The following is a 22,562-nucleotide window of genomic DNA, read 5'->3' as shown; positions in this document are numbered from 1 at the left end:
TTTTGCATACCCCACCATACCATGAGACATCCATCTCTTCATCACTGGAAAAGATAAACAGTTGAGATTGATATCAATTAAAAGCTTACAAACAAGGTTGTCAAACAACGTTGTAATTTATTGAGAGAAAAAAACTGTTTTAATAATACATTTTTAAAAAATTGTTTAACCTTAAACGTCAATCATTTAAAAACGAATAAACTTTTTTTTTTCATATTCGCATATGTTGTTGCTTAGACCATATTATACATCATCGGAGGTTTTTGTGTTGTGGCTGCCATCGGCTGAGACACAACGTGCTCTTGAATATAGGGTGAGTGTCATGTTTTGGCTAACAAATGAACTAAAATGGGAATAAAATTGAAATTGGTACCACAAAGATGTTTTGAGGCCCACACATCAGAGAATATTGACTTCAATGGGAATATCTGTTCGCTTAAGTTATACTGTCAATTCTCCATCAGAAACTTATTGAAATCAAGGAAATATAGATAGAATAGATATGACCATTTGTGTTAACATTTGACGGTGGATGGACCGGTGACCATCTCCGGGATAGTAATTAGAAGTTACGATTTCAATTTGATTTCAACTTCAGTGGAGCACCAGCTGAATTGCAGTGTTCTGAAGGAATAGATCCATTCTACGAAATATATTTATATAACTGAAATGACAACCACCCTCTATTTAAGAGCACATTGTGTCTCAACCAATGGTGGGCACGACACAAAAACCTCAGATGATGTAAAAATAGGTTCCAGTTTACGTTAAATGGTTTTTTTTAAATGTCATCATTTATTTTCAAGAAATTATGAAATAGTTGGACAACCCTGTTTGTAAACTTTCAAATGATGTCAAACTCAACCATTTATCTTTTCCAGTGATGAAGACATGGATGTCTCATGGTATGCTGGGGTATGGAAAATAGGTCATCTTTGAGCACCTTAATCTCCTGAATGTTTTGGCATTCAGGTCCAAAAAGTCACTGTCTGACCACTTCTCCCATGGGCAAACATATATGTGAAGTGTTGTTTAAATCAAAAGGGATGATGTCAAAAAGGGACTGAATTTAAATGGATTTACCCTTAATTACACTCGGCCTATATGGATTTGGCCTATATGGATAGGGCTATATTTAACTGTTTCTTACAGAAGAGAAAAGGGAAAGCATATGCATAACCATTGTAGCAATTGAAAAGGGAACAGTTTGGAGATTATGGAACAATTATTAGACTAAAAGTGAGGACACCACACTGAATCCAAATTGTAGATTTTATCCAAACTGTAGATTTTATGTGCATTTTACATTTACTTTTCGCCATATTTGTTTTTGAAAATACTCTAGATACATTCATTAACATGATAAGAATATTCTTGGAAAATTTGACAACAAAAAAATGAGAAGTGTTTGAGTGAGAGGTCTAACTGGTTTTTCGAAGTGGCCACACACCTCTATCAAAGAGCACACAGTTCCTTAGTCATTTCAATGCACTTTTATGACTCAAAGAAGCGTCTTCAACTACAAGGTGCTTTTCTTAATGGCTGTTACACTTGTAGTTGTTTTCGTTGGAACACGGCCCTGCTTCTTCGCCGTTACGCAATTACTGTTGCTGTTTACATAATTCAAAAAACGGTGAATAATAAATTTGCCATCTGGGTCAGGTGAGCAGAATTTGATTAGCACAATCAATTGCTAACATGACTAGCTAAATGATAAGATACGATATTACAGTGTTAGGCTTTTACTAGGCAATTCAGAGAAGCAGATCGTAATAGAATGGAGTCACGAGTGCCTTCTGATGTGTGGTCCGCGGCAAATCTTCTTTACAATTAAAACAAACATACACTCATTCTGTTCAGGACAACGTAGGGTGAAACGCCATGTCATCTTGTAACTGTACATCAAACATACGTGTTCCTAAACGTTGACACTGTGTATTACATAGGTTTTATGAGATGGAAATGTGAAGTGGACATTTGGACTCACGGGTGTTTGGCCTGCTTGTATGATGTTTATTATAATTCTCAACGTATCATCTTTCAAAATTACATCGAGTTCTCGTAATTTACAGCTTCCCTCACTCAGACAACAAAACATTTGCAAAAGTTGCCTAATTAGCGGGAGGAATGGAGGCATCATTTTGCCAAGCGCAGTGCTCATGTTCAGAATGGCTGTCAGTCAAAACCCATACAGAGCTGTGAAGTGGAGACCATGAGCTCTGACATCATATATAGTATTTTACTGTACAGCCACTGCGTTCCAAATTAGGCGCTTATCAGTGTTCAACTGTGCCATTTTCAACCATATACAGGTACAAGTGTAAAGGGCTACTCCTATTCATCCCCGGAGGAACATAGGGCCTGTACTAAAGTTTTCCATTGTTGCCGGTCTTGGGCCGCATTCTTTGCCTCAGGCCATGACAAGTGGATCTTCTTGAGTTCTGCTTCTAGACACCAGGTCATTGTTGGACGTCCCCTTCTTCACTTGCCTTGAGGATTCCAAGGATTTGCAATGTTCTCCAGGCCTCTCTGGGCCGTGTGACCAACCCGTCTCCACTTCCACTCTGAAACAGGCTTCTGGTTGATTTTCTTTACAGGTCTATATTAGAGATCCGCTCAGGCAACCATATGAGCAGGATTGGTTTGAGACAGGAGTTTACAAAGACCTGTGGCTTGTGTTCCAGGCTCAGTTGCAAAATAACTCAATATAACTCCTCTAAGTGGATGGTTTGATTAAACAGCCAAAGTGCCAGAAAATTTCTTACCCAAGAGGTCATCCACTCCTTACAATTGAAGACAGATGACCCGAAAGCTGACACACATAACAATGTGCTGTTTTGACATCTTGAGCCTGCAATCCGACAGTTCCCATGACCCATAATCCTCTCTGGTACAGCTAATGTGCCTAGTCAGGGGTCATGCCATAAAAGTAGTTGAGTGCCTGATTTGGGTGTTCTCCCATTTTGCCATTGCCTCAGTCAGTGTACTCTGCATTCATTCCAGTCTTGTTTGGTCAGACAGGCGATTAATGGCTTTGCTTTACTATTCTCCTTCTGCCCAATTTCCCTAGCGGTCCCCCATTTACACTGAGACATGAAGTATAATCATGATGGTAACGAGGCTCATGTGCTACATCTGGAATGAGGGAGGAAATGTCCCCAAGGCCGGATGAGGTACAGGGACGAGTGTTTGTGGCGACTGGTAAAAGTTTTGTTAGGGACATAGCCTGTTTGGTGTGTGGTGCGTAGGATTGGGACATGATCTATTTCAAACTTGGCCTTTTTGGTTTGTGGCGATTGGGACGTGGCCTGTTTTGGTGTGTAGACCTAGCGTTTAGGACATGACTTTTGTTGTCGTGCGTTTTGTGGGTGCGTTCCATTGTCCCCTGTTCTCTGTCTATAACCCCTTCTCCCTGTGTGTTGAAGGGTAGATCCCCCTCAGCTTGATGCCTTCATCATGGACAAGGCCCTGCTGGACTACGAGGTGTCCATCGACGCAGACTGCAAGCTGCTCACCGTGGGCAAACCCTTCGCCATCGAAGGTAAGAAACCCCTGTGCACCCCAACACAGTGTTGTTTTGACCTCACACTTGGTGGCTCTTATCTTCTGTTGTGTGTATATGCTGGCTGTATGTCTGCTTGTGCACGTTTATGTGTACGTGCGTCACAATGTACATTTATTTTTATGTGTGTGTGCGAGAGTGCCCCGGTGTATAGGTGGGCATGCACTTGTTTGTCTGTGTGTTTTGTATTCCCCGTCCTCTCCCTGTTTTTAAGTTCGCCTACATCTCAAATTCACATTCTTTTGATTTGAATATGTAATTATTCAAATATGTTTGCTGCTATTTTGTCTGAATCAACACCACACCCCTGTCTCTGAGAAGCCGGGGCAGGATTAGGAGAAATAAGTGGAAACAGATTCCCGCGCCTCGCCTTTCTGTTTTTGTCTTTCTGCATTGCTGCTCCCACATTGTCCACGCATTAAGGTTCTCTTTTCACCGTCAGCCTTTTCTATAGCAGTTAGTAATGGATTCTGGAGACCCACAGAGTGTGCAGGTTTTTACTCCAACCCTGCATGAAATGGAAGGAAACAGCATGAAACAGCGTGAAATGGAGACATACTAGTACTTTTTAAAATGTTGAACTAAACGTAATTTGCGTGCCTTAACAACACAACCCTAATTCAGTTCACCAAGGTCTTGATGAGTACTTGGTTATCTGTATCAGATGTATTTGTGTAGGGATAGGACAAAAGCCAGCATGCCCTGTGGGTCTCAACTTCAACCAGGATTGAAGAGCACAGTTTCAGAGAAGCATCCCTCCCTAACCCTGACCCAATATCGCATACCTACTGAGATATGGAATCAAGGAGCCGGGCTGTAAACTTGAGCTGTCATAAGATATTGATGTGGCTTATTTAGTTTCCATGGGACACGTCACTTTAATTTGAGAGGTGGGGAGTGGAAATAGAAGGATGGGGAAGAGGTGGAACAGTAGTGGAAGAGGCTGTCATCTGGACGCTGTTTTTATTAGACTGAAAGGGCAGGCCTGCGGTGTTGGCTATGTAGAACGTCAGCTCATGCTGTGTATTCAGATTCATCAATGGGCAGGATGCACACACACACACACACACACAGATACACTCACACACACACAGAGATACACTCACACACACTCCTGATTGGCTTTTTACCTTTTCCTCCGGAAATGTTTAAACCTTGAGAGTCGTTCCATGTCATTTCAGCAAGCCATGACACCTACCATCTCAGATTGTTCTGAAATAGTTTTTTTAGTGAGAAACAGGCAAGATTGGAATTCCTTAAACATTATTCTGTAGAAATAACAGTTTATCTCGGAGAAATTGAGCTAATTGAATGCACCCAAATTGGCCATTTTAATTTATAAGATTCAGATAATGTCCAATACATTTAGCACCCAACATCCGATTTGGACCAAACCGTTTCCTATTAATGAGAAAGACATAAGAACCCCCCACAACAGTAGCCACCCACGGACCCCCCCCACACCCCATGCCAATCCCACCCCAGCAACCAGTTTACAGTATCAGTTTTCTATGTTTGACATGTAGTATGAAGCTGTGACTTGGAGCATTGCTTCTCCACACTATGTAAATGTATTGCATGTGAATCTGGTGATGGTTTTTCCAACCCTGTCGAGGGAAATTACTAATTCAAGTCACTTGCATTATTTACCTTAAAGTAGTGTGAAAGTACCAAGTTCTGACCACTAGATGCTGCTGTTCCTACTATACCGCCACATTTTCCTAAATTTTGCTGGTCTCTTGTGTTTATTAAGTAGATCACAATGTTTTCTTTGCAACTTTGGGTAGAAAACCAATAGTTCCTTTTCATTCAGTCACTCTGTATAACATAATATGGGAGTCAACGACCAATCATATTCACCTGAAGAAATCACACCCAACGGGCCAATGGATGCAGATATTTCGCCTGAAGGAAAAATGTGCCACGCAATTTACTAACTGTTCAAGCACAAAAAGACTACGAGATTCAGCTCCGAGTTAGGTGTCTGTTAGTGGAGAGAGAATACTCGTCCCCCTAGATGTTCGAGTTTTGGGTCTTGGTATCGGTTTTGTGTTACTTTCTGCTTACTTTCTGCTCTGCTTGTGTAGCTAATTCGTCCTTGCTTGGGTAGAATTTGTGTTGGCTAAAATCCCACTATTTCTGCTCTGCTTGTGTAGCTAATTCGTCCTTGCTTGGGTAGAATTTGTGTTGGCTAAAACCCCACTATTTCTGCTCTGCTTGTGTAGCTAATTTGTCCTTGCTTGGGTAGAATTTGTGTTGGCTAAAACCCCACTATTTCTGCTCTGCTTGTGTAGCCAGTGGTTCCTTCCTTCCGTAAGATGGACAGTGGTAAAAGTAAGTTCAAAAAGGCTAGCCAGCCGAGTTTAACCTCTGACTGTGTCCTAAGGGCATGTGGTTTCACAATGAAAATTAAAGATACTCACAGAGGCTGTCCTGTTTGCCTGGGATGGATAACACGCTCAGGAGGCTTTGGCTCGGACCAGTTTGTGTGACAACTGTCTCCGGCTAGGCTCAACGTCCGTTGGGCTGACTTTGTGAGACAGATTGTGGCTGCTGGCGAAGGGTCTTCCGGGGTTGTCAGAGGGGAGAGCAGCAGCGGTGGTCGTTGTTGATAAGGGTCCCATCCCAGCCGAGTGAGGCTTATGCAAGCCCTTAAGCAAGACAGGGATGCCTTGAGCTGTCCGATGGCAGTGGCGAGATGCGTCCAGACACGTAGCAACCACCCAGAGCTGAAACAGATGCATGAACAGATGTCCCAGAGGGACCACAGGTATCATCGCACTGGCGCCAAAGCCTCGGCCGCCGCCATAGAAAAGGTGCGGGACCAGAAACTCGTAGGCCACACCCTCAAAATGAAACCTCCGAAACTTTCTATGGGGAGGATGGTATAGCCACATGAAAATACGCATCATTCAGCTCTATAGACCAATCGCTGGCATGCACCTACGAGAATAGCCGGCGAAGTGTGAGCATTTTGAACTTGCAAACCTTGAGGTGCTTGCTTAAAATATGCAAGTCCATGATGGGACGCAACGTTCCATCGCGTTTGGGACTAAGAAGTACTGGCTGTGCCAACCGCTCTGTATTTCTTACACGGGGACTACCGGAATAGCCTGCTTTTGAATAAGAGAGGAAATCTCCTCTCTCAAGACAAGCGTTAGGACCTCGGGGATCATTGGCGTAATGACGCGGCAAAAAGGAGGAGGGTACACAGCGCACTGAAGAACGTACCCCCTCGTCACCGTCCTCATGGTGAAACTGAGCATGCCCGCCTCTGGACGGAGCACGCTGCCAGTCTCCCATACATTATCTCCTGAAGGGGCAGAGCACCACCCTGAAGACTGGGATAAAACAAAAAATGCTCATGCACTCTTAGAAAAAAAGGTGCTATCTAGAACTTCGGCTCTTCGGCTGTCCCCGTAGGAGAACCCTTTGAAGAACCCTATTTAGTTCCATGTATAACCATTTCCACAGTGGCTTTTACATGGAATCCAAAAAGGGTTTTACCTGGAACCAAAAAGGATTCTACTTGGAGCCAAAAAGGGTTTTCGTATGGGGACAGCCGAAGAACCGTTTTGGAACTCTTTTATAAGAGTGTGCTTGTTTTCATATCCGCCAACCTTGACAACCATTTGTCTGAATGTGGGGAAGGAACTGTGCTTATTATGCCCACAACTGGACAATACCGCACTCAAGATACCCCTGAACACATATGAACCTTGCATCGGTTTTAATGGTAAATGTCACATCACAATAAATATAGTTTCCTGATAATTTTATTAAAAAACATAAGACTGCTGTAATGGCTCTCCTCTTCGTCTGATGATGAGTAATAAGAATCATCGGACCAATACGCAGCGTGGTAAGTGTTCATAGTCAATTTAATTAAATAAACTGAACACTGAATGACAAAAAAACAACAACACGAGTGCACAACACGAAACAGTCCTGTAAGGTGATAAAACAGGAAACAACTACCCACAAATCATAGTGGGAACACAGGCTACCTAAGTATGGTTCTCAATCAGAGACAACGATTGACAGCTGCCACTGATTGGGAACCATACCAGGCCAAGCACACAGAAATACAACACACAGAACAAAACATAGAATGCCCACCCCAACTCACACCCTGACCAAACCAAAATAGAGACATAAAAAAGGAACTAAGGTCAGGATGTGACAACTGCCATGCAATTCATTATTTTATTAGGGTTGTCACAACATTGTAGTCCCTAGCCCATTTCTCCATCAAAGTTTTGGGCTTGTAGGAAAAGTCTTGCATAATAGGAATAGCCCTCGCAGAGAGCAGCCACTTGTTGGACTATGCAAGGAAAGTTGGGTTGAAGCATTAGGTTGCTATTAGCATAACCTGAATAGCTTTTATGGAGGACTGGCTTTAATTGTGAGGATAACCATACAATTTATTTTCATAATGAGACAAATCTATTGGTTTTCTACATAAAGTTGCAAAGGAAATGTTGTGATCTATTTAATAAACACGAGACCAGAAAAATGGATAAAGAGTGTTGCGGTATAGCAGTAGCAGCGGCATCTAGGGGTCAGAACCTGGTGCCTTTCACTTCTTCATGGAAAATAATGCTAGCAACTTCAATGACTAATTTCTCTGACCAGGGGGAACCCCCACCAGATTCACAGGGAATACATTACATAGTATAGAGAAGCAATACTCTAAGCCACAACTCCATACTACTTGTCAAACATAGAACTGATATTGTTTGTTGGGGTGTGATTGGTGTGGGGGGAGGGGAGGGGTCCAGGGGTGGCTTTGACACAACAACAAAAAATGTATTCCTCATGTCTTACTCGTTGGTAGGAAGACGTTTGGTCCTAATCTGATGTTGGGTACTATATATATATATTTTTAGGGGGTAGATCAGCTTTAATATTGCAGATAGATGGTGGTTTCTATCAATGTAATTGTCTGCATCATTTGCAATCCTCCATATTTTGTTTTTGTAACCCTAACCCTCCCCTAATTGGAGTAAACTAATGGACAACAACACTTAGGCCTCTACTTCCAGCTTATAAATACTATATAGATTTCATGGACACAGTATATTTTACAATAGTTATATTTTGTTTGTTAGTTCCATCCTTCATCTCCCATCTATCTCTGAACACCATCCAGTTTTGATTTCAATTTGCCATATATTTTTCAACTGTGCTGTGATGTTTCACAAAAGTTCCGAAACGTTCTATTCTCATAGTTTCAACAGATTGTAAATGAAAGATAAACATTTTTGCTAAGTGGATTATTATATTATTGATCAATTGACTATGACTTTTTAAATCACCCAACAGTGGTGAGTTAGCTCCAGGTATATGTTGCCATTCTTCAGCCATTCCTGAACCTGCGACCAAAAACAAGCTCCTTATGGAAAGTACCAAAACAAATGATCTAATGATTCTGTCTCTTCACAGCAACATTTGCAGAGCTGGGATGGTTGTATCCCCCATATATATATATATATATAACATTCTATTGGTTGCAAGAATTTTGTATAATACTTTCAATTGAAAACCTCTTAAGTTTTGAAACCAGCATTGTTTTGTGTATCAGTTCATAAACCATGTGGGTACTATATTAATTGAATATTATCTAAATCCTATCAATTAAAATGGCCAATTTGGGTGCAATCAATTACTGTAGCTTAATTTCTCAGAGATATATTTCCACAAAATAATGTTTCGCGAATGCTAATTGTATCTGTTACTAACTACAGAAACGATTTGAGAACAATCTGAGATGGTGGGTGCCGAAATCCTCTTTCTGTGCTTTTTGAGGTGGAATGACCCGTGGGATAACTACGCACATATATAGTGCATTCAGAAAGTATTCAGACCCCTTCCTTTTTTACACATTTTGTTATGTTACAGCCTTATTCTATAATGGATTAAATAAAACAAATCCTCATCAATCTACACACAATACCCCATAATGACAAAGTGAAAACAGGTTTTTAGAAACGTTTGCAAATGTATACAAAATAAAATAATAATACCTTATTTACGTAAGTATTCAGACCTTTAGCTATGAGACTCGAAATTGAGTTCAGGTGCATCCTGTTTTTGATCATCCTTGAGATGTTTCTACAACTTGATTGGTGTCCACCTGTGGTAAATTCAATTGATTGGACATTATTTGGAAAGCACACACCTGTCCATATAAGGTCCCACAGTTGACAGTGCATGTCAGAGCAAAAACCAAGCCATGAGGTCGAAGGAATTGTCCGGAGAGCTCCGAGACAGGAGTTTGTCGAGGCACCGATCTGGGGAAGGGTACCAAAAAATGTCTGCGGCATTGAAGTTCCCCAAGAACACAGTATCCTCCATCATTCTTAAGTCGGAGACGTTTGGAACCACCAAGACTCTTCCTAGAGCTGGCCGCCCGACCAAACTGAGCAATTGGGTGAGAAGGGCCTCGGTCAGGGGAGGTGACCAATAACCCAATGGCCATTCTGACAGAGCTCCATAGTTCCTTTCAAAAGGACAACCATCTCTGCAGCACTCCACCAATCATGCCTTTATTGTTGAGTGGCCAGACGGAAGCCACTCCTCAGTAAAAAAGCACATTACAGCCCGCTTGGAGTTTGCCAAAATGCACCTGAAGGACTCTCAGGCCATGAGAAACAAGATTGAACTCTTTGGCCTGATTGTTAAGCATCATGTCTGGAGGAAACCTGGCACCATCCCTACGGTGAAGCATGGTAGTGGCAGCATCATGCTGTGAGGATGTTTTTCAGAGGCAGGGACTGGGATACTAGTCAGGTTTGAGGGAATGATGAATGGAGCAAAGTACAGAGAGATCCTTGATGAAAACTTGTCCAGAGCACTCAGGACCTCAGACTGGGGCGAAAGTTCCCTCCTCTCATTTGCAGATTTTAAACTCATGAATTTTGTCTGTCAGATATCTTTCATGAGACTGTCAATCAAATTGCATTTGACTCAAGTTGTTTCACTGCTTTCCTGAAAACAACCCCCCCCCTACTAAAAAAATGGTAGCACTTCCTTTACATCACAATATTTCAGGAAACAGCCTTGTGAGTACTTGATTACTTGATCAACTGGTTTCTCTTGCGAGGTGATTTTTCCAGGTGAGTCATTTCACAAGTCAAGAGGGATTTTTGTGTGGAACCAGATTGACACCTTCTCTTTTCATGTACAGTAACTCCTGCTCTTTTTCCCTGGGTTTTGAGGTGAGGAATATTCCTCCATTTTGGGCCCTGACCTCTAGACAGTCATCCACAATAAAACAGTAATTGGGGTTTTGCTCAATTAGACCTCTTCTAGCTCATCTCTCCCCTCTGCTAATTGTATTTTCTACCTTCCCTCGCTCCTCTATTGCACTTTATCTACATGGTTCCTCACGGTATTCATTACTCCATCCAGTATCATATTACGCACGCACGCGTGCACACACACACACACACACACACACACACACACACACACACACACACACACACTCTCTCTCTCTCTCTTTGGTTTGCAGCTCGTCCTCTATTTATTCATTTCCAGATACTAAAACAATTTATCCGCAGAAATGCAGCAATGAACTATCACTTCAAACAGAGTTCACTCATTCAAAAGACTTTCTGAATCTCTGTCCTCTTCGGGGTTTTATTTGTCTCCGGTGTTTGGACTGAGTCGTAGTGGGCTACAGACAGTGGACCTGGCAGGTGCCAGGACTCTTTCGATTTGGTGATAAAAGCCACCCAGTATTTAATGACTGCGATTCAAAGCACAACATCGTCATTAACACTGGGCTACAGGGACGTCTGTGCCAGCGCAGGGGGCCGACTCTGTTGGCTTTATGAGAAACAGAGGGATGTTTATTGGATCTCCGATGCATTCATTAAGAATATTAGACTGAAGCACATGCTTTACACAACGTAGTAGTTCATCTGTTTTTACCTGTTGGAGCTGGCAGGCAAACAGGCAGGCAAACAGGCAGGCAGGCAGACAGACCGAGACAGACAGGCTGTGAGAGAGATAGACATGCACGATCACATACATATATGCGCATATCCTCATTCAAAAACGCCTTTTGACAGTGTGTGTGTGCTTGACTGTGTGTGTGCGTGTTCGTGTGTGTGCGTGCTCGGGCAGTCTCGCTCTGATGAAACGTGTTGATGTCAGAGCTTGTCTGGCATCTGTCATCTTGACTGGGAGGGGTAGGTGGGAGTGAGGGAGGGAGAGTGAGGGGGGGTGGAAGGAGGGATGACTGACAGACATTAGCCATGAGGGATGAGGGGATGGATAGGCAGAGGTAAACCCCTCCATTGATTAAATAACATTTTTGAGATGGACAGAAGGGATGAAGGAGGGAAGATGGGAGGAGGGAGGGAAGAAGGGATGGAGGAGGGAGGGAAGAAGGGATGAAGGAGGGAAGGGAGGGAGGAGGGAGGGATGAAGGAGGGAAGAAGGGATGAAGGAGGGAAGAAGGGATGAAGGAGGGAAGAAGGGAGGAGGGAGGGAAGAAGGGAGGAGGGAGGGAAGAAGGGAGGAGGGAGAGGTGGAATAAGAGTTGTTGTGTCTCAATGATCCTTGGGCTCTCACTCTCTGTTATCCCCAGCCCACCAAAACTCATTATTAATTCTGCTGTCAAAGCCAACACACACACACACACACTCCTTGTCATTAGATAATGGATGTGCCGAACACTCCACTTTTTCTTTGTCCTGTTTCCTGTTTCTGTCCTCCATCAATCTTTCTTCAAACTCCCGTTGCTACCGACGACCACGAGATGGGGATTTTTTTTCTCCCTTCCATCCTTCCACGTAAAATCAAGAATCCGATATCGAAAATCTCATTCACAAAATGTCATTAAGAAGTTCAAAGGAGTAAAGTACAGGAATAGCAGTACAGGTAGAGGAGGAATTGTCCCATTTTATGGAGCGACATGGAGGCTGAACTCTGGTTTAGCTATAATAATAACCAAAGCCCTGTGTGTCCCTACTGAAAGGGTTGAAGGTAAGGTCATCCGATTTGGGTTGTTATGGATCAGAAGCGTACCGCAGTTTCGCAGGGCTCCCTCACAAGATCTGAGCAAGGCCCCCCCCCCTTCCCCATATAGCTAATCTCATGCTATTCTACACATTTAACCATGAGGCTGAGAGAAAATGTTGCAGTGTTACAGCTAATTTCTTATAATTCCATGATTTGTTTTGCCATGGTTTAGTGTTCATATCCTTAGGCGGAGAGGAGGAGAGGATCCAGACTAGGTCTGCCAGTTAACTCACTCGGCATGAAGTTTGGAAGGATACGAGTGTAGGCCGCTGCTCAGTTCTCCGCCTAAACAATTGAAAGAAATCTTTAAAGCAGTTAGGGCATTTGAAGTGGAATGGTGTAAAAATGGATACCTCCAAAATAAAGTCTGTTTATTTAGCAGATGTGAGACACTGTCCGTGTCAGTGTTTCTACCCAGATGGCAAAGCCATGGGACTTGTGGTATAGAAGGGAACGCAACCACAACTTTAACATATTTACATGCTGACGTTGGTAACATGTTGTTTCCCTCCATAACCACCCTTTTATAATTGTTCTTCATTTGTTTGCGTCTAACGATATCTTACCCTTGCCTATTGTTCCTACTTTTATGTAACAAATGGTTGAATGCTTCCTTCACAGGGCAGTTCTCTTTTGTAAAAGATACTTTTCATCTCAATGGGATCACCTGAACAAATAGAATTAAACCATAGAAATAATCGAATAATCTCATCTATACTCTTAGAAAAGAAGCTGCTATCTAGAACCATAGTGGAGAACCCTCTGAAAATATATATATTTTTATACAAAGTTCTACGTGGAACCCTTTTCACCATCAAAGTGTTCAACCCGGAACCAAAAATTGTTCTGCTATGGGGACAAACGAAGAACCCTTTTTTGCTAAGCTTGTGGTAGTTATTTTATTTCCATTAATTTCTATAAACTACAATACCTATTGTACTATTGTACTATGCTTTCTTTCTCTCCCCCCCCCCCCACCCCACCCCCCAGGCTATGGAATAGGCCTCCCGCAAAACTCCCCTCTGACCAACAACGTGTCAGAGTTCATCAGTCGCTACAAGTCAGACGGCTACATGGACATGCTGCACGACAAGTGGTACAAGGTGGTGCCCTGTGGGAAGAGGGTGTTCGCCGTCACCGAGGTGAGTGTCTGTCTGTGGCCTGGTCCCAGATCTGTTTGGCCTATCTTGTCAACTTCTATGGCCATCAAAGTCAGCCTGGGCCCAGATCTGTTTGTGCAGACAGCACCAGCAGATCAGGCGCCAGGCTAGAGTGTGGCTGTGGCAGAGTGGCGCCCCCTGTAGGCACACCACATTGGTTGCGGACAGTTGATGGACATTGGGTTTGGCCATTCTCATACATCTGGACATGTCAAACTGGATGTTTGGCTCTGTTCTAATATCCACACTAGCATACCACTTGATTGAAGCAACGTATTGGGCATGCATTCTTAGAGCTATGCATGTCTGGGTTGCAGATATTCTTCAGACGGTCTGGAATCCATCAGTGTCAGATGTTTATGGAAAAGATTGATTGCTAGATTCTGCCTCTGTGTGTGTCTATGATATCCTCTCAGGATTGTGTGTCATCCTAAAGTTATCCTTTAACCTCAAGCACTTAGCTAGCATAGTACTCCAACTCACGCCTTGTGGTTAGTGTCCGCACTGAGATTAGAAGGTTGGGAGTTTGATCCCCAGCCGAGTCATACCAAAGACTGTACAAATGGGTCCCAATACGTCTCTGCTTGGCACTTAGCATTAAGGAGATATATGGGGGTAAGGCCCAGTGATAGACTAGAGTCCTGTTCAGCGGGTATGCCTGTACATCAAGCTGCCTCGCGCTACAGAAACAGGAGATAGGCTATGAGCTGTTATGAGCTGTTATGACTTGCACAAGGCTACTTAGCTGTTCCAGATTGCTTAGCAAGGCTACTAACTTACTGGTCTGGGCGTAACTGCCCTGACCCAATGGCTCTGTTAGTATAGACAAGTGTTTATATACATCATTGTCTGTTACTGACTCCATAACTTGTTGTTTGAATCGTTTTACGCTAGTGTTATTATTGTTGCTGCCCTGTTACTGGGACAACCGTCTGGTCCCATCAGCATGACGATGTGGCCTGTTTACCTGTTGGTTCTCGCTCCCCAGACAGACAGACAGCAGCTGAGGACTCTGGGATTGCTTTTCTAATGCCAACACCATATCAGCTCGCATTTGTGGTCTGCACAGACCCATTGAAGAGAAAGTGTGTGGAGAGAGAGGCTATGTGTGTGTGTGTGTGTGTGTGTGTGTGTGTGTGTGTGTGTGTGTGTGTGTGTGTGTGTGTGTGTGTGTGTGTGTGTGTGTGTTTAGGATGGGGGAAACGGTGCTAGAGTGAGACAAGCAGTGATCCTTGCCTTCTGTGCAGAAACATCAAAGCCATTCCCAGTCTTGTCATTACCTAATTATCAAATTATCACCCGGTTTAACTTTGGGGAGTGACTGAGGGATGGATGGTAGAACATGGATGTTTCCCACATGACAACATCTACCGTTCGTCTCGACTGAGCTGCACAAGACACGACTGACAATAACGTTTTTTTTCTGTTAGCACCGCTAAGGAAAGATTTTTGGTTTATTGATTTGCCCCGGGTGACGTTCCTTTGAATTGTGATGTCATAAACTTTGACATTTTTTTTTTATTTTTTTTCATCGTGTACCTGGCCATGTCTGCCCCTTAAAGATGCTCAAATTTAGAATTGGGAATGTAAAAAATATACATTGACAGACTGTCATTTTCAAGCTGCCTTGGATCAATGTGAGAAACTCAGAGGAGTGACTGCAGCACAAGTTTTAAAAAACACCCTATAAACCACATATCTAGGGTATATCTTTCAGTTTCCTCTATATCTTTCGCAGTTTCATCTATATCTTTCGCAGTTTAATCTATATCTTTCACAGTTTAATTTATATCTTTCCCAGTTTCAACTTTCCCAGTTTAATTTATATCTTTCCCAGTTTCTTCTTTCATAGTTTCATCTATATCTTTGACAGTCTAATTCGCATTTTCCACAGTTTCATCTTTATCTTTCACAGTTTCAGTTATATATTTCACAGTTTCATCTTTCACAGTTTCATTGATATATTTTACAGTTAAATGTGTTTCACTATAATTAGGAGGGCGAGAATTGCTGTGGCCTACATTGAACAGATTGTTCCATTCCAAATCCTTCCCCTCACACGGATTCTGAGGGGAAAGGCTGAGAGACAGCAGAGTGGGGAGGGTAACAGGGGGAAATGAGCTACGGCTGCCCAGAAACAATATGACGGAGGATGGGCCCACTCTTAAACACATTCGACAGGCTAACACCATCCATACGCTGGCCCCAAGTTCTAATGGGATGAGTTATCCCCCCTGCATACCAAACACGACTGGATCAAGGCGAGGGAAAGGGAGGGAGAAGGTAGAGTAGAGATGAGAAGGGAGAGAGAAGGATGGGGGGGGTGACCGATGGATGGGGGAGAGGGAGTGAATGAAGTGGGTAAGAAGAAGAGGGAGAGAGTTATAATGATGAGGTGGAGGGAGAGAGCAAGGGGGGAGCACAGTGGTAGACTGGAAGGGAGAGAAAAAGAAAGGGAGCACAGTGGTAGAGAGAGAAAATAAGAAAGAGGGAGCAGAGTGGCACGAGGCTGAGACTGGCAGCTCCCCTTCTTGGCCGAGTCCCAGAATGAAATGGGAGGAGGGACGGCGTGAAGGATGTCGGGAGGGAGGGGTGGAGGGAGAGATGGGGTGGGCCTTGACTGCACCCCTGGGGTTCACTGTGTCAGCACTTCGGAAACAAGCCTGCCATCGTCTACCCCTTTCTCCCTCCCCCACACATACGTCCAAACCTCTACAGATAATATCAGAGAGAGAGGCAGGAGGTCTGCATTCGGTTTAGAAGATTTCCTCTGAAAAGTTCTCTCTCCTTTCGGAAAAGTGTCAAACAGTGTTAGACAATGCGGCTGCATAGACACTGAGTGTGCAAAACATTAAGAACACCTGCTCTTTCCATGACAGAATGACCAGGTGAATCCAGGTGAATCCAGGTGAAAGCTAGTATCCCTTATTGATGTCACTTGTTAAATTCACTTCAATCAGTGTAAATAAAGGGTAGGAGACAGGTTAAATAAGTTTTTTTTAAAGCCTTGAGACAGATTGCATATGTGCGGCATTCAGAGGATGAAGGGGCAAGACAAAGAATGAAGTGCCGTTGAACGGGGTATGGTAGAAGATGCCAGGCTCACCGGTTTGTATTAAGAACTGCATCGCTGCTGGGTTTTTCACTCTCAACAGTTTCCCTGTGTGTATCAAGAATGGTCCACCACCCAAAGGACATCCAGCCAACTTGACACAACTGTGGGAAGCATTGGAGTCAACAGGGGCCAGCATCCCTGTGGAACGCTTTCGACACCTTGTGGAGTCCATGTCCCGATGAATTGAAGCTGTTCTGAGGGGAAAAAGTGGGTGCTACTCAATATTAGGAAGGTATTCCTAATGTTTTGTACACTCAGTGTATACTGTATATACACAGCACATCCCCAACAACCCATGTTGTTAAACCTTAACAGGCTAGACGTATTGTTCAACTATGCATATGTACTATAAAACTATGGCGGTACTATACAATACTGTACTATACAATGACTGTAATGTATTGCTGTGTGTGCTGGCAGGCGGGCCACCGTAAGGTGGATACTCAAATCAAATCAAATTTTATTTGTCACATACACATGGTTTTAACAGATGTTAATGCGAGTGTAGCGAAATGCTTGTGCTTCTAGTTCCGACAATGCAGTAATAACCAACAAGTAATCTAGCTAACAATTCCAAAACTACTACCTTATAGACACAAGTGTAAGGGGATAAAGAATATGTACATAAAGATATATGAGTGAGTGATGGTACAGAGCGGCATATGCAAGATACAGTAGATGGTATTGAGTGCAGTATATACATATGAGATGAGTATGTAAACAAAGTGGCATAGTTAAAGTGGCTAGTGATACATGTATTACATAAAGATGCAGTAGATGATATAGAGTACAGTATATACATATACATATGAGATGAGATGAATAATGTAGGGTATGTAAACATATTAGGTAGCATTGTTTAAAGTGGCTAGTGATATATTTTACATAATTTCCCATCAACTCCCATTATTAAAGTGGCTGGAGTTGAGTCAGTGTGTTGGCAGCAGCCACTCAATGTTAGTAGTGGCTGTTTAACAGTCTGATGGCCTTGAGATAGAAGCTGTTTTTCAGTCTCTCGGTCCCATCTTTGATGCACCTGTACTGACCTCGCCTTCTGGATGATAGCGGGGTGAACAGGCAGTGGCTCGGGTGGTTGTTGTCCTTAATGATCTTTATGGCCTTCCTGTGACATCGGGTGGTGTAGGTGTCCTGGAGGGCAGGTAGTTTGCCCCCGGTGATGCGTTGTGCAGACCTCACTACCCTCTGGAGAGCCTTACGGTTGTGGGCGGAGCAGTTGCCGTACCAGGCGGTGATACAGCCCGCCAGGATGCTCTCGATTGTGCATCTGTAGAAGTTTGTGAGTGCTTTTGGTGACAAGCCAAATTTCTTCAGCCTCCTGAGACAGGGTGCTCACTGCTCACACTGTGCGTCTCAAGCACACGCTGTCCTGACTAAAAGGCACTGCATGGTCAATCCGGTGTCTGCATTGGTCGCGCAGCCTTTACAGTGAAACGGCCTGTGCGAAAGTCAGGGCATTCGTACTTCTTACACTTCGCGGGGCAGCGCAGAGCTGTTGAGTAGAGCTGTTGAGATGGGAGTTGTCAAGGAAGTGAGCTTGTGTTGATACAGGTCCTCCACATTGTTACAACATTTGGGAGGCGCACGGCAATGTGGTACGGCTCCGCAATTGCGTCACACGGAGCCTCCGACCACATTTACAGATGAAGCATTAATTGGCTTTTCGGCTAAATGCCCTCGAGGCACTGCTGCAATTCAAAAAGGGCCTCTGCAGCAGCCCACAGGGTAGAAACTAATCATAGAGTAGAGTAGAATAGAAGTGTAGGCTTATAGAGATACAATGAGAACACCGTAGAATAAACTATAACCAGATAGAATACCAGGAAATAGAATATTCCCAAAGGCAGCCCATGGCATGGAGGTTGAGGAGATCAGGCATGTGTTACTCAGTGGGCTCACCGCTCGGGTTCCTAATGGTTACACAGTATCATCTATTTCAATTAGTGAAAGCTGGGATCCTCCTCTTTTTAATAGACGCCATCAAAACTCTGATTTCACACGCGATTGCATAGCCTATAGAAATGTTACATAATGACTGGGTTTATAGGAACACTTAGTTCATTCCACACATCAAAAAGCTGTTTGTTGATTTTCCATTGCATTCGCATTGACGTCAGAGTGATTAGAGGGACAATAGAGCGCTGAGTACCAGGCCATTAGCGACTTGATGGCCGTTAGCAAGTTTTGTCGGCTACCGTTGACGATCAGCACCATTCATTTACAGAGCTCAGTTCTGGAGTGAGTGGCCTACCCACTGGGTCCAGACGTCAATTCAACGTCTATTCCACGTTGGTTCAATGTAATTTTATTGAAATGATGTCGAAACAATGTTGATTCAGCTAATGTGTGCCCAGTGGGTAGGTATCTTGACCCAACGGTCATGTGGAATTTAACTCCTGACCGCCGGTGTAGCGGTAATAGGGTCATCGTAATAACCCTAGACGCCAGGCTTTTTACATTCTGATTAGTTCTCCTACGCAGGACCCCTCCAGGCCACTCTAGGGGAGGTTGACAATCAATTGACTATATTGTTAACCCCCTGCGTTACATGTGTTAACCCTGTCCAAGTAACCCAACTGTCCCCTCCCTCCCCCTACAGACTCTCCAGATGGGCATCCGTCACTTCTCAGGGCTGTTTGTGCTGCTGTGTGTGGGCGTGGCCACGTCGCTGCTCACCCTGGCTGGGGAGCACGCCTTCTATCACATGGTGCTGCCCCGCATCCGACGACGACAAAAGTACAAGTACTGGCTCCACACCAGCCAGGTGAGATGGAGGGAGTGTGTGTGAGTGAACCAAAGGAGAGTTTGTGTAAGTCTGTATCAATACAATATCCTTTCACAGTAAGCCACTGCCTTGAGAACCTTCCTCCTGTTCCTCCCTCAGTCTTGACTTTTTCATCGTTTCTTTCATTGGCCTTTTTAAAGTGCTCTTTTTTACTTGAACAAATGTGTGGCATGTTTTACAAACTCTATATCTAAAAGCACTTACACTTCACGTATCCACTGTGAATTCAATATTAACAAACCGTTATTGCTTGTAAAATGTTGTTTATGGTGTAGGTTTCTCATGCTCTTGGCTAGACTGTCATTGGGACTATATATCACCTTGGCTGTCATTTGAAAACATTAAGGCAACACCGCCATCTGCTGTTGACTTAGATAACCACCATTTTGGAAGCCCAGTCCAAGTTGAGTATTAAAAGGACTGACATTTCAAATCTGCCTGGCTTAAGTACGCGGAGGTCTCCTAAGCTCCTTCCCCAATTGAGGATTATTAATGAGAGGGGAAAAGTAATTACAATTTCTACGATGGTGTCGATTCTGCACGTTTTGAATAAAACAGTGTGGAGCTTTTTAACCCCCGTATCGCTTGGCTGTCAGTGTAACTATAGCCCCATTTATTCTGCAGAAAATCCACCGAGCCCTGAACCAGACCTATGAGGACGTGAAGAAGAAGCAAGACACCAACACAGAGAAAAGGTGACAAAATGGCTGCCTTTAAAAAAAAAAAGAACCATTTACTTGACCTTTCTTCCATGATGAGTGATCTGACAGGACATGGACAGGTAGAATCCATATGGCCCTTTTACCCATCAGCGTTAATGAGAGGAGGCAGTCATATTACTGAGATACAGATTCAAAGCGAGCTAGTACTACACTACTACTACACTAGTAGTGCTTGATTTGGGTACCAGACCAGTGTCTTTCTTTCTTTACTGACACAAGCCTTTTATCTCCCAGTAGCTGCTGCATCCAGAAGAACCAGCACCCCCAGCCTCCCCCTGACCCTCTTCTCTCCAGGGCATCGGCCAAGTGGAACAGCGAGAACAGCAGGGACGCTGCAGCCGCTAAGGACAACAAGCGCGTCCACTTTAACCTGGAGACCCTCAACAGCCGCCGCCTGCTGGCCCGGGCCGTGACCAAGTCCGAAGGGGACAGAGGGGGGGAAGGTATCCCCGGGGCTAACCAGGCAACACGTGTCTGTGCAAATGGAGGCTTCGGGACTTCCTTTGCCAACCTGGTGCTCTCCCTCCCCTCCGCCTCTTCTTCATCCATCCCTTCTTCATCTTCCTCCTTGGGCATTCCTCCAAGGCCAGGGGAGCTACAAGAGCTACAGGAGAAGATCGACCTGATCCGGGATCAGCTAAGGACGGCTCTGGCCAGGAGGGCTGAGCTGCAGACTTCCCTGGCCAAGGAGAAGGCCGCCTGCTCTGCACCCATAGTGTCAGGAATGCCCCCCGTGGTTTTAGCTGCAGCATCCCTCCCCACCTCCACCAAAACCACCTCGTCCCTCCCCTCCACCCGCTGTGCCACCACCATGACAGACCCTGTCCTCAAGGCCCTGCCCACAGTCCGCACAGCCCCCGCCAAACACACCAACGAGAAGAGGTGATGCCCCTCTGGTGTTTGGACACGGACCAATCAATGGTGTAGTAAGGGGTTAAAAGGGGAGGGGTTTGTTGAAAGCAGCTGGATTCCCTTGGTTTGGATGTATCCTTTTCCTGTGATCCTGATGCCGTAGCATGGCAGCTCTTTCCCTGGACACCAACCTTTCAACCTTTTGCTACTGGGTGAAAAATGAAAGAGCTTCTAGGGCAATTCCTTGTGCTCTACGCTGCCCAACTGCCTCATATGGCTGGTAAAATGTGCACAACCTCAGGCCTACTTGAATACAGTATATCGTCCCATGCGGTGGGGCTGGAGGTACCAGCACACCCACCCATGGCGCTGCATCTGTTCTGTGAACTGAGCCATTAAACTTTCTAGCGCTCACTCCTCTGCCACAGGACCCGACTCCCGCGGAGGAATCAGGAGCGGTGCGTTATGTTTTATTTCCTTTGAGATCCGAATCGATATTGTTCACTGGCCTTGATTGACATGTTTTTCAAGAATAAAAGTCTGATGAAAGTGTTGATTGTGATGAAGGTTGAAATGTGAATCCTTGTCATGTGTACTTTGTGTGGTCTGTATTTTTACCTTTCGGGTACTGAGGGTTAAATTTCAGTGATAGAATAACAGGTATTAGGCATGTTTGATGTCTGGCAGTGTATAGAGAGCAATAGTAATGGTTTTTTTTTGTAGGCACCATGGTTGGTTGGGAAAAAGCCTACGGGAAAATTGAGTTGGATAAACGCCAAAAATAAGGTCTGTGGTACACGCAGGCTTAGATCTTTTACGGTTTGTTCTATGAGAATCTTTATCAGCTAACGTCACTGAGAATTTAAGAATTTATGCAATACATTTTTTTTTTTTAAATTAGCACACAAAAAGGTCACGTTTAACTGACTCTCAGAACAAAAGATCTTCTAAGCCTGCATTAACCTTATTTTCGGCATTTACCCCAAAACCCTATTCTTTCCCCATAGGAATGGCTGAATGAACCAGGAGGTAACTCATTTCTGGTTTTTAGGACTACAAGCTGGCGAGCTCTATTACACATTAATTAACTCAAAACATGTATTCACATTTAAACAAGTAAACATGGTGTCATTTCTCCTTTCTGATATAGGATCCTTTTGTCAAATCAGGGGTTTCCTCGTGAACATGATCCAAATACGGATGTGACAGGATTTGAAATATGTCAACATACAATACCCAGGAAGTTCCTATTTTGTGACCAATAAAATTGTATTTGATTTTACAAGGGAGGTTTCCTGACCGCAGTGGGACTTCC

At 43.9% G+C, this 22,562-nt stretch overlaps 1 protein-coding gene across 4 annotated transcripts in view; it reads left to right on the top strand.

Moving 5' to 3' along the window:
* Positions 1 to 22,134, top strand: part of grin3bb (glutamate receptor, ionotropic, N-methyl-D-aspartate 3Bb) — a 105,958-nt gene extending 83,824 nt beyond the window's left edge. The window contains exons 5-9 of one of the 4 annotated variants that reach the window (XR_006083436.1): positions 3,426 to 3,541; positions 13,586 to 13,737; positions 19,488 to 19,697; positions 20,298 to 20,368; positions 20,630 to 20,696. Coding sequence is in view for 2 of the 4 variants with exons in the window: in XM_024421097.2 (XP_024276865.1) it covers positions 3,426 to 3,541; positions 13,586 to 13,737; positions 19,488 to 19,652; positions 20,298 to 20,368; positions 20,630 to 21,281 (1,156 nt within the window). In the remaining 2 variants the exon portion in view is untranslated. Of the gene's footprint in view, positions 1 to 3,425; positions 3,542 to 13,585; positions 13,738 to 19,487; positions 19,698 to 20,297; positions 20,369 to 20,629 lie in introns of all 4 variants that reach the window. The other 3 variants (XR_006083437.1, XM_024421098.2, XM_024421097.2) reach the window with 3 other exon arrangements.
* The last annotated feature ends 428 nt before the right edge of the window (positions 22,135 to 22,562 follow it).

The sequence above is a fragment of the Oncorhynchus tshawytscha genome, linkage group LG05, assembly GCF_018296145.1.
Source record: "Oncorhynchus tshawytscha isolate Ot180627B linkage group LG05, Otsh_v2.0, whole genome shotgun sequence".
NCBI lineage: Eukaryota > Metazoa > Chordata > Actinopteri > Salmoniformes > Salmonidae > Oncorhynchus > Oncorhynchus tshawytscha.
This window is presented reverse-complemented; position numbering and strand designations above follow the sequence as displayed.